Source organism: Ceratotherium simum, chromosome 9 (assembly GCF_057802395.1).
Source record: "Ceratotherium simum simum isolate JZ-2026a chromosome 9, ASM5780239v1, whole genome shotgun sequence".
Lineage (NCBI taxonomy): Eukaryota > Metazoa > Chordata > Mammalia > Perissodactyla > Rhinocerotidae > Ceratotherium > Ceratotherium simum.
Window position 1 is genome coordinate 73,617,624 of NC_141908.1, and position 12,672 is coordinate 73,630,295.

At 42.9% G+C, this 12,672-nt stretch overlaps 1 protein-coding gene across 2 annotated transcripts in view; it reads right to left on the reverse strand.

The window, feature by feature from the left end:
• Nucleotides 1–12,672, reverse strand: part of ANKRD44 (ankyrin repeat domain 44) — a 295,892-nt gene that overhangs the window by 179,859 nt on the left and 103,361 nt on the right. For both annotated transcript variants that reach the window (XM_087435544.1, XM_087435543.1), the window contains exon 2: nt 6,640–6,723. In XM_087435544.1, the coding sequence (XP_087291670.1) occupies nt 6,640–6,723 (84 nt within the window). The remainder of the gene's footprint in view (nt 1–6,639; nt 6,724–12,672) is intronic.

A 12,672-nucleotide genomic window follows, 5' to 3' on the forward strand; every position in this document is an offset into this window, starting at 1 on the left:
CCAAGGCCAGCGCTGGAGAAATGGGGCCTCAAACTCCTGAGCATCCCCTGGAGGATAATTAGGAATGATGCTAACCAGACCTGCCTTCACACATTTTAAACGGCCATGAAGCCACATCACTGCAGCCCGCTCAGTGCCGTCTGGAGTTCATGAATCATTCTGTACAGGACACAGGTCATGGCTTCCAAACCACAGCCCCACACCCTGGGCAGTGGTCCAACGAGGAGCAGGGGTTGTGACAGGATTGCCAGGCTTGTGCTGAGAGACTGGCCCCTACCCTCAGGACATAAAGCACCCCTCCCCGAGCTGTGAGAGAACAACCAGCCTCCCCGTGGCTAGTGAGCCAGAAGTGCTGTCAACGCTTGGGGAACACAGGCCACTGCTCTCCCCAGAACACTGGGCCCTCGGCTTCAGGGACATGCTTTTGATTTCCAGAGGCAGGTGGCCAGGGAAACCTTAACTGCTGAAGGTTTGCTGATCTCATTCACAGTTAGCGGAACAGTGGCCTGCAGGCCAGATTTGGCCCACAGGTGTGTTTTCTTTGGCCCGAACAATGTTGGATCATTTTTTTGGAACCAACATTTAACAATTTAGAGATTTCCTGTATTTTCTCTTAAAAACTTAAAACGTCTGGGTCACACCACGCCTGCACTCCTGTACAGCAACACTTGGTGAGAGCTGGGCGGGCCATCAGGCCCAGTGACTGTGCACTTCTATCCTTTATGGGACTTGAGTTTGCCACCTCTGCCTGCAGCTTCCTTGTTCCCAGCAGCTTCTGAATTAGAGGGTGCCCAGGTCTCAAAGCTAACAAAACATCTCAGGTCTTTATCCTCATATCAAGTTCTTTATTAAAAAAGAAAAAATCAAGTAAGATATATGTAGGTGAGGGAAAATACACAAAAATCTAGAAGCTTAAAAGGCTGTGCTATATAGGTTGTATTTCTAATGTTCTAGGGCATTTGACCTGATAGAATCAAGCTGAGAAAAATTTAGAGAAGATATTAAATTATCACTTGAAGTTCTTTAGGTAGAGCCATATTGCACCCTTCTCCTGGTGGATTCAAAAAAATATATTCTATTTTTCAAAGAAATAGTGCAAATTTCCAGTTATAAAATAAATAAGTAATGCAATGTAATGTACAACATGGTGACTATAATTAATAATACTGTATTGCATGTTTGAAAGTTGCTAACAGAGATCTTAAAAATTCTCATCACAAGAAAAAAAGTAACTATGTATGGTGATAGATGTTAACTAGACTTGTCGTGGTGATCACTTTGCAATATATATATATTAAAAAAGAGAAATAGTGCAACATCCCTACACAAACACGCATACACACAAGAACAAAGTACAAGTTAACTATTGATGATTTGTCTTATTTATTTTAAAAACCCTCATCATACAATGTTGGTACAGCTTCTTTCTTCTCACTTGGATCTTGGGACCAGCAGGCCGCCGTCTCAGGAATCAACGCCCGAAGTCAAGAGCTGCAGCTCTGCTGGCTGTCTCCCCTTTTTTCACTGTAAGTTCTTTGCCAACATAAGTTCAGCTTCCACCCCGAGATTTAGACTATTATATTCATGTATCACACCCTCCCATCTTGGAAATGAAGAGACTAAGCAAAATGCACCAATATACTTGAGCCAAATCCTATTAGGGCAAATAACAAACATTAACAGCTTGACAAAATCATTTTGTTATATAAAATAGAGGGATTAAAATAATCAACTTGGGGACAACTCAAGTGTAAAAAGACATTTTTGAGACTATTGGAATAAAACAAAATTGAATATGCACTGGGTAGACGATACTGAGGAATTATTGTTAATTTATCTGGTATGATAATGGTTGTGTGTGTGTGTGTGTGTGTGTGTGTGTGTTCATCCTGTTTGTGATACTTTTAATAAAGAAATAAACATCATGGGTTTGCTATCACATGGGACTTACAAATCTTGGAATTGTCATCTTTCACAGTTGTAAGAGACTTTAAACATCACTTACTCCGGGCATGGGAAGGAGGTTTCAATTTACAGGCCAACTTCAACTTAATAGTGCTGTCCTGAGAAGAAATTTTGGTCTTTAAGACTCAAAAAATGTCATGAACCATAAGCCATGTCGGCTGAGGGCACATAGGAGAGCAGAGCCACATGTGCTACTGTCAGTCACCTTCAGAACCTCCAGTCCAGTGGCCCTTCAGGGAGCTTATTACTTGTCAAGTCAACTCTTTATTTCTTTAGAAAGCTCTGTCTATTAACTTATTTCTTATATTTTGAGCTGAAATCTTATTTTCTGTAGCTTACAACCACATGACATGATGGTAAATTTAGTGCCATTTTAACTTGATAGTGTTTGAACTATTTGAGACAGTTCTCCTGTCCCTCCCAAGCCTCTCACCAGTTTCTTCAACCACTCCTCACATGGCATGATTCCCTCCCTGTCTTCACCACTCGCCATTGACAGGCACCAATTTGTCTCTGTCCCTGCTCCAGTGTGGCACAGTAAAACTGTCTGTTAATGTCATGTTGTCATAGCATAAGCCCAAAAATGCCTTTACGGAATTCAAATTTTGGTTTTCAGAATCTCTGCATTTATTTTGAATTCAGATGCTCCACCTTGGCCTCAATTTGGTTAGTCTGATGAAGCGTTCTAAAATCCTTCCTGTTATCAGCCACATCTGGGTCAATTTAAATATATTCCTCAGAGTGTAGAACTGTCTTCCCACATTTCCAAGCGCTGGCATGCCACTAGCCAGAGAAACCAAAAAAAGACTCTGAATATCCTTCCTGATCCTTCAGTGGCTCCTCAAATCCACCTACAGATTTTCATTCTTATGAAGAGAACTTTCAATCTCACAACTGAGACCCAAGGGACACTAAGCCAGACACTGTTTGACGACTTGTCCACATTGACAAACATAAAAAAATAGGCCACCACAAATTGGCTCAACATAAGTACTAAAGCAGGGTCTAGTCATTCACTCAACATGTGTTGCAAGAACTGGACTGGGCGATTGAACAAACGAGAATGAATGACATAACTATCATGTCATCAAGCACATAGTCTCTCAAAAGTAAAACACAGATATAAATAACTCAGTGATCAGTGAGGTACTAAGAGCTATGGGAGTTAAGAGGAGGTAGGTTTCTTAGGCTGGGTTGGGAGGTGGCAGAGAAGGCAGCAGAAAGGAAGTAAGAGTTAGGACAAATTAATAGAGGAAGCAGTAGGTCTGGAAGGACAGGTGGGACTGGAACACTGGGGAAGGGAGAGAAGAATAAATACCAATGGGTTGAGTCATTTGGTCTGGTTGATGCATAGGGTTCGTGAACACTATTAGTGGGAAATAAAGTTTGGAAAGACACAAGAGGCAAAGCTGAATGAGATTCCTTCCTATATCAGGATCAGGTAATTGAAGCATATTTACCCCAAACAACATGCAACCCATCAGAAGACACAGAGAGGTGGGGAGAGAAGAAAAAGAAAGGCCAAAAAACCAGAACCTCAGAGAGAAAGAAAAGCTAAGTGAATAAAATAGAGGCAAAGAGAGAAAGCAAATGGTGAGAAGGGAAGAAGACAAATACTGTCTTCCCACTAGTAGGAGGCTCCTGCACTATTTATTTCCCTTCCTTGACATTTAAATGTACTGGTTAGCAGCCTCTTTTCCCTCCTAAAATGAGTCTCTGGGCTGAGATTTCTAATCCTTATTTGTCTTCCATCTCCCTATGCCCTTTGTTAACAACCACTTCCCCTAAACTGCTTGATCCACCCCCAGCAAAATAGTCAAGGTGACTGATCCCTATGGAGGGTCGGCAAAAGAAAAGCATGACCTGAAGAAGCCAGCTCAGTGTCTCCAACACCCCTGATACTGGAGTGGGAGATCAAACCATCTTCTTATCCTCACCCGAGGGAAGGGAAAGGGGGATGGAAGAGGGAGTCTAAGGAGGCGAGAGTGGAGGAAAGGGACTGTGGGCCCCGCAGAGCCATTCCATCAGCCTAAAGAACTCAGGTCCTCCTTGCGTTTGTTCGTTCATTCATTCATTTATTCCTCTCCCTCCCTTCATCCCACCGTCCCTGCGGCCACACATCCAACAACCCACAAACACAAAGCAATTTCCACAGTAATAACCCTTAGGGCTCAGTTTACACATCCCTTCACCTGTCCCTCATGATTGACCAAGGCCCCAACACAGTGTCCTGGATTTTCCCCTTCAAAAACACACCACAGCATGATTTCTCCTTTGTCGCCTTCTCTGCCATGCTGTAAGCTCCATGAGGGAAAAAGCTGTCTTCTCACAGCTGTATCCCTAGCACTTAGCACAGAGTCTGAACTCAGTAAACGACTTTTGAACAAATCAGACACTGCACAGACAAGTAAGTGTTGTCACCTGATTGCCCTAGAATTCTCTAACACCAAAAAACTGGTGTGGCCAAGACTGCTGACTATTCACCAAAGTCAGTGTTCTCCGACTCTTTTGGGACACAGCAACAATAATCTCCCGCCTCCCTTGTAGTTAGGTGCAGTCAGTAGAACACGTGACTGAGTTCTGGTCAATGGGGTGTGAGTGGAAGTCATTATGCCACTTCCAGGCTGACCCATAAAAATCCTCCCGTCCTTTGCCTCCATGCTCTACTTTCCCTTGTAGCTGGCTGGATGGGATACAAACCCCTCCAGTGACCTTAGAAGCTACATGTTGATACCTGGGACTCTATGTGGAAAAGAGCCACACCTCTTACCTGTTCATAAGAGAACTACACTTCTCTTGAGCCATCAAACATTTAGGAGTCTATGTGTTACAGTAGTTAACCTGTCTAACTAATTCGGTAAAACAGTTGGGTTACAACTAAAGTTAAGCTCTCCTAACCTTTACCAGCCATCAACTGTTTGTCATTTTCCTAGGAAGAAATAAAGGCCATTCAGAAGACAGCGCAATCTTTCTTGGTATGTAACACTGAACAAAAGTTCTGTTTGCTCATGATCAGGAGAAGATAGTAACCTTGTGTTGGGCTTGCCTGGGCTCGAGCCACAGCCACAGAATGGGCTGGGCACATTCCAGTGATGTCAGAACACTGGACAGTCAGCTTGCTTGCCTCGCCTCCTCTCAGAAGTACAGGTCACACCCCACCGGCTCTGGACAAATGCCCAACCGCCTTCTTGAGTAGTCTGGGCCTGGCCTCGTCTCTGCTTCCCTTGCAAAAATGTCACAAAACATTGCCCCGTTGTTTTCAGTGCCAGCTGGGGAGAAGCTGCCAAAAGCTTTTTCAAAAAGCCACACCGACCGGCACAGCCACAGAAAGACGGCCGTGCCGGATGACCCACCTTCTGAACGCAGCTTTCCGCCAACCGGATGGAGATGCAACCTCGGACATAATTCATTGCCCCATGGCAAAGCCCTTCCTACACTGCACGTGTGTCTGACTCTTCTGCTGTTTCTACCCAACACTAGAGGTTTCAGGGAGAGCTCTTCTCCCTGATGGACTGGAGCATTCAGGTAATTGAGTTACGTTAAGAGAAGTGGTAGCATGTACCGCATATAACTGCTTGTTCGATCTAGGTCTCAGAAACTACTAACAGGGTAAATAATCGACTAATTCTTTTCACTTTCCTTCATTGCAGGTTTGTTTGTTTCAAGAACTTCCAGATCTAGTGGTTCTTAACATTTTGGGGGTCATGGATCCTTTTAAGAATTTGATGACATGCCTTGACCCTTTTACAGAAAAAAATATTTATTCAGAAATCTTACAGAAAATAATATTTATTTGTCCACAAGGGCACACGTACATTACATATGATTTCAGAGTGCACACAGGAGGCCTAGTTCATCCACCAACCCCAGGTTCATGGACCCCCTAGGGCAGAGGTTAGCAAACTTTCCCTCTAAAGGGCCAGCGAGTAGTGTTTTTGGCTTTTCAGGCCACATACAGTCTCTGTCACAAGTACTCAACTCTGCTGCTGCAGAGCGAAATCAGCCGTGGCCCTGTTCCACCAGACTTTATTTATAGACATCGAAATTTGAATTTCATATAATTTTCATGTGTCACAAAATATTATTATTCTTTTCATTTTTTTTCAGCCATTTAAAAAATAAAAACCATTCTTAGCTGGTAGCCTGTACAAAAGCAGGTGACAGACTGTAGTTTGTCAACCCCTTCTGTAGGGCATGGGTTCTAGATATAAAAATATTTCATCATTATTTTCACTAACTTCTAATGGAAATTTCACATTTCCTTCCATTATGAATGTAGGCAGCAAACCTCAGCAGTGTCAGCAGTAACTTTGACTCTGTCACCAGCAGAAATCACAGGTATGTTCGTAGAGTAGTTGCAGATAACGTAAATATTGATCATGCTCATCACGATTTTTAAATTATAGTCATTATTAGACCTTCTGCTGTATCTTGCTATTTAAATGTGTTGATAAAGAAGCACATATATTATTATACCACAAATTTGATTTTTAACAATTTGATAACTGTATTCCAATATAAGTGATTTCTGTTCTAACCCTACGTATTTTTTTTGTGTGGATTTAAAAACAGAATTCTGAAAAGCAATCCAGAGCTTTCACCAGATACTAAAGAAGTCCACGGTTCAGAAAAGGTTAAGAGGGCCTGAGCAGGCAAAACCATAGCATCTCCTACCAGAGCATTCACGTCTTCGGTCTTGTGGATGAGCATCCGTATCTCTTCTGGATCACCGCTGAAGATTGCTTGGACCAGTGGTGGCTGTAAGCACAGGAGAATTTGAATGAGAACTATCATTAAATACATTTGATTGCATTCAGATGCAGATGGCTAGAAGATTTGTTCTCTAAAAGTTTATTCAACAATTATCAATAGGCAGACAAAAATAAATATAGCTCAGATCCCCCCTCACTAGAAGTCCAGTGGGGGAGCTATTTGAATAATAGCTATAATCCAATTTGAAAGCCGTGATAGACAGCCATATCTCACCTGGGGCTACGAGTATCACAGGAACATCACCCATAGTTGAGGATGTCCTTGAGAGGCCCTTAAATTCCCCGTCAAGGAAGCTCTCACATCTGTGGTTTTGCACATACAGTCCCCTGTCACCCCCCAACTCTCATTAGACTATGTTCCCTAGTACCCTCAAACAATTCTCCTCCTAGAGGATGGTAACAGCCATGTTTCCGGCCACCTGAACACTTCTTTGTCAATGTTTGGAAAATCCTTGAAATCATTCCCAAACGCTCCCTGTAACGTTAGCCAACAAGCACTGAGTATTTTAGATGCGACTACACCCCACTGCCTACTCAAAATACAACGGCAGGGTGGTGGGCAAGAAGCGGGCATTACTGAGCGCTTATCGGTGAATTCACGTCCATCAAACAAGACGCAACACACAGTACAGGATTTATAAAGGGTGATGGAAACACCGCTGAAAGAAAAACTAGCTCTGCTTGGGTCACAGGTGGGGTGAGGAGAAGAGTGTATCCAGAAACGCTTCCTGGGAGATGCCTTCATGAGTAAGTATGAGTTTGCAGAAGGGGAAAGAAGGGCATTCCAGGCAGAGGGATCAAAGAGGGTGTGCAAAGAGGGCAGAGGGTGTGCAAAGGTGTGGATATGCAAGGAACCCGATCTGTCAGAAATGCTGTCGTTAACCTGGTGACTAGAGTGAGCGGTAAAAGAGGAAAAGTGGTGGGCTCTGCAGGTGGTGTTGGGCCTGCCCCACCTGGTGAAGGGTCCTGTTCAAAGCAGCTCCACCACTGGCCAGCTACACGTGAGCCCATTTCCCACGTGTAATCTGGGGGTGAGCACGACCGTGCTGCCCAACCCCTCATAGGATTGTTATTAGGAACAAATGAGATAATGTATGGGAAAACCCTACACAACAGATGCTTTCACAAGAAATGTCTAATGATGCCAGTATGGAATATTTGACATTTATTTTTTCAAAAAATGAAAAACTTTGGCAATTACAGACACACATACATACACATTCACTCACAACTTCTGGAGATATTTTAGTCCTAGTAGGCAATTAGATGATGGCAGTTTCCCAGACTTGTCTGATGATAAGAATCACCTGTGATGCTTGTGAGACCAATACTCCTGGGTCCCTCCCCCGAAGATTCTGCTTTAGTGTATCTGGGGTGGGGGCCTGTGAATCTAGACTTTTCATAAATGCCCACTTAATCTTAGGAACTGGTGAACACTGGCCTAAGGTAAAATCATTAGCCTCACCTGACCTCTCCCTGTTCATCTACTTGAGAATCTGAGTCTTCATATTCCTTATAAATTTTCTTTTCTCTATTTTACCCTCCTGTTGCCTTTCTCACAGGTTTTGACAGCATTTATTATTATTTGGGGGGACCAATAAAAGTATTGTCAGTAGCATATAGTATGAGTACTTGAGGAAATACTATATAAAAAATGTTAAATTGCAAATATTCCAATATGCTAGAAATTTGTCCACAGTTTTCCCCTCTGCCATAAAAGTTTCCAGCAAGTGGACAGATGTATCTCTTTTTTGCCCCAAATGCTCTCTCAACTCTACCTCCTTGCCGAGGTGCAAAGATAGTTTCTCAAGTTGCCAACAATGACGTAGCAGGAAAGAAGCCTTGAAGAATACAAGTTTTCTGCTAGTTCAGTCTCAGCTGGCTGCTTTGCTAAGGACAAGGAGATCCTTCCACGGGCTTGCTGACCATTGGTTATCAGATAATGTTTCCAAGTTATTTGCTCTGCGGTGAGGACCATGTTTCACATAAAACACGGAGTCAGACACAAACTCAGGATTTCAACAAAAATGCTGAATCTTGTTTATCTGTTTCATAATTCTCTATCTGCTGTGCTTGTGGCCAAACACTTGTGTGCACATTTCTGCCTTTTTGAACCTTAAGAGAAAACAAGTAAGAAACCTCAGTAACCATCGGATGACAAGCAGAGGCAGAGTCTGACAAGACTTCGGTGTTAAATCAACAGTGATCAATCAACAGTTGAGAAGTTAAGACTCTGAGGAGGAAACCCACCCCAGGAGTTAATGCACCGCTGGTTAGTCACTGTAAGGGAACACGGCTAGGTCAGCAAACCTCTCAGCACTCACAAGTGTAAGGAATGTGCACAGATATTCTGTCGCCTTCAGACCTCACGCTTCTCAAGAAAGACAAGGGTTCCAAGCTATGGCTGGAATGTTCCCAAGGAGAGCCACCCTGACAAAGCTGCCAGATAAGGAAGCCAGCACAGCCCGTCAGCAGGGAGTGGTGTGCAGAGCCCCCAAACACTGCAGGCCCGTCGCTGAGCCTGCTTTGAAGGGTAACATCAGTGCACAGGACTCCCAGCAGAGAGTGGTGTGCACACTTACCCAGCTCCTCCGGGCCTAGCTAGCCCTGCCAAAAGCTGCTTTGGAGAGTATCGCCAATGCACAGAATTCCCCGCACGCGTTGGGAAGAAGCAGCTGAACTACTGTTGTGACTCTTCTATGCTGCGGTCACATCTGTGCACACATACACCCACATGCACACGCCCGCATTTGCACATGTGCATACACATCTGTGTCTACACTCATGTGTGTATGCACAGAGATACATGTTGATTCACAGACAAATCTCTCACACTCCCTGTGGAATAGAAAAGTGTCTGCTCTCCCAAGTCTCGCTAGATGGACATCTCTCGCCCGAGCAGAGCTGCGTGGCTGCTACAACACCATTATCTTCACCATTGTGAATCCAAGCACCATGAGATTCCAAACCAGAACTTCATCGATACACGCTCTGCTTGAAAGGAAGCTGTGTGTTTGCATGGATGTAAATCTTGAACTAAATTACTGTGACTCTTGAGCAAATAGTATTTTTTAAAAAAACATTCCGGGTGTTTCTTTTTTTCTCCACACTTCCAAATAAAACATGCCCAGAGAGCACATTGGCACTCTCTTTCGTTGGGATTTTAATCCGATCCTGCTGTTTTATTTTTCCCTAGGTAAACACTCACCCTGAGAATAAATATTTGGAAAAAGATGTATCTAAATATTATCTCTATTACACGATTTTAAGAAAGGGGGAATATTTTCATTACAATATTCTTGCTCAAAAGTCTCAAGTACTTGTACTATGTTGACCATTGCTTTGGCAACCACTATATCTTGTGCAGCTTTTGCCTTGAACTTGATAAGGCTTAGAAGCAAAGTCTTACCTGTGAAAGAGCAGAGTCCTAAGCCTTGGCATGTACCGGTATTTCTTTTTGAAGTTTCACATATTTCAACACCAGTATATACAAAATAGGATACTTAGTGTGCGATAGGGTACAAAGTTGAATAAACACAAATTCATAACAAGGGTCAAAGTTGTGAAAAACAAATAGTGGCAGGAAAAAAAAGAGAGATTCCAATGCCATGAAAGCATTAGTTATCACTCCCTAAAGAAATTTAAATTCTTAAGAGAGGCATGCAGTAATTTCAGCTTCGATTACTAAAATTTTCTGAGCATGCTTAGCAGCTGTAAACTGGAAATGATTGCCATGTGGGTGGATATTGGCACAGTCCCTCACGCAGATTCAGAAGGCAGAAGGACACTTCCTGGGCCTACTTTACCAATGGCACAAGCAGGATTCAATATTCAGATGGGACCTGTCCCTGTCTTTCAACATCACCAACTATCAGCACCCTACCATCTTTGCCAGGAGTGTTGACAGCTGCCTTCTAGAGGACACCGTCTCCCAGGCTAATGACATCTGACTCCCTAAGACAGAAGTGCAGAGCAGAGGGGCCCCTTGAATTTGGCAGCCATTATAAATTATGTAGCTAACCTTGCTAACACTGGGAACTGAAAGTTTATCAGCAAAAAGCCACTTTCCCTACCCATCCCCTATCAGCCCATCAATGCGATACTTTTTGATTTTATTCTCAGTCTTTGAAAACAAATTGGGAAAATATCTGATTACCAAAAATAAGACGCTAAATCAAATATGTACTGATACAGTAACCTCAAGCTTTGAAGTAGAGTGACAATTCCACTAGGGGGAGCAAGACGGTAATTTGTTACCTGGGAGATAAGAGTAAATGTTCAGGTTGAGTAATTAAGAGAAGTAAGGGAGCTGGAGGATCCACTTTATTCCAGACATACAAGAACTCAAGCTTCTGAGAGAGTTCTTAGTAATAAGTAAACACACACACTATGTACATACCAAAACCAAACCAAAGAAAACTCTCCTATTGATCCCTGAGGGTCTAGGTTTTTAGGAAATATGAATAAAGCTATCTAAAACCCAAGTGTTAAAGTATCATTTTCATCATTTGCAAAACCCAATTCAACTATTCCCTTGATTCCACTTTCAAGAAGTGCTACTAGGGGCATCAGACATGCCATCAGTTTAGGAGTAAAGTCCATCATGGGTTCTACGGAGAGAGTGCAGCTAGTTTACAGTACCCACTCGATCCTGCAATGACGTTGTGGGTCCCGCCTCCAAAATCCCCTAATGAAACCACCAATTCCATTTTTGCTGAAACCTTGTAGGGTGCACTTCACATTCCCTTTGTCAGAGCTGCATGTTCTTGACAAATAAACTGCCTTTGGAAGATAAGCAGAGTGATAGAGGCTGACACTGAGCATCTGTGACTACAGTCACTGGTAAGAAGTCCACGAAGATGCTCCAGCATTTCATTCCAATTCCTGGGGTGCTGCTGGTCTTTCTCTGATTAGACTCAGTAATTAAAGACTCCAAGTTTAAAAGAAAACATCTTGCATTCTAATCAGGAGTGAGTGTTGGGAATCAATCAATAGCCAAGAGGAAAAAATGATATGCCTAAACATCTGTCCATACTTGAGTATTCTGAGTTCAGTACATCATTACAGCAAGATGGGAGCATGTTAGTAGTAGCTAAGAGCTGATGCAGCAATAATCTGGCCGTATGAAACCATCAGCTTATACGAACATGCTGAAGCACTTCATTAGGTAACAACTGGTTTTGTATGAGGCAGTGCTTGCATTTTTACAAAAGGATAATAAAAATTTGTTCAACTCACTAGATTTAATGGACAAAACTTGTTAGCTCTATTCATGTGGGTCCTGCTGTGTGATCTGCTGAAAGGATACCATTAAGGGCTTCCTGAATACGGATCACTCTCTACTGGGGGAGAAGTTCACTCCATCACAGAAAGATAATGATGATCATAAAATCAAAATCTGTTTCCCTTAAGTACCGTACAAAATATACTGAGTCCTCATAAACTTTGTTTTTAAAGCAGGACTATACTGAAAATGTCTCCTACAGCCTATGCTGCAGAATAAATGTCTATAATATTTCCGATTATTAAAAACAAAAAAGGGGCTGGCCCTATGGCTTAGCGGTTAAGCGCACGCGCTCCGCTACTGGCAGCCCGGGGTTCGGATCCCAGGTGCGCACCGATGCACCGCTTCTCCGGCCATGCTGAGGCCGCGTCCCACATACAGCAACTAGAAGGATGTGCAACTATGACATATAACTATCTACGGTGGCTTTGGGGGAAAAAAAAAAAGGAGGAGGATTGGCAACAGACGTTAGCTCAGAGCCGGTCTTCCTCAGCAAAAAGAGGAGGACTGCATGGATGTTAGCTCAGGGCTGATCTTCCTCACACACACACACAAAAAAACAAGAAAATCTTTCAAAATAAATAAATAAATAAAAACAAAAAGAGCATAAAATTCCAAGTATCAGTAATATCTTCTCTATATGTAGCTATT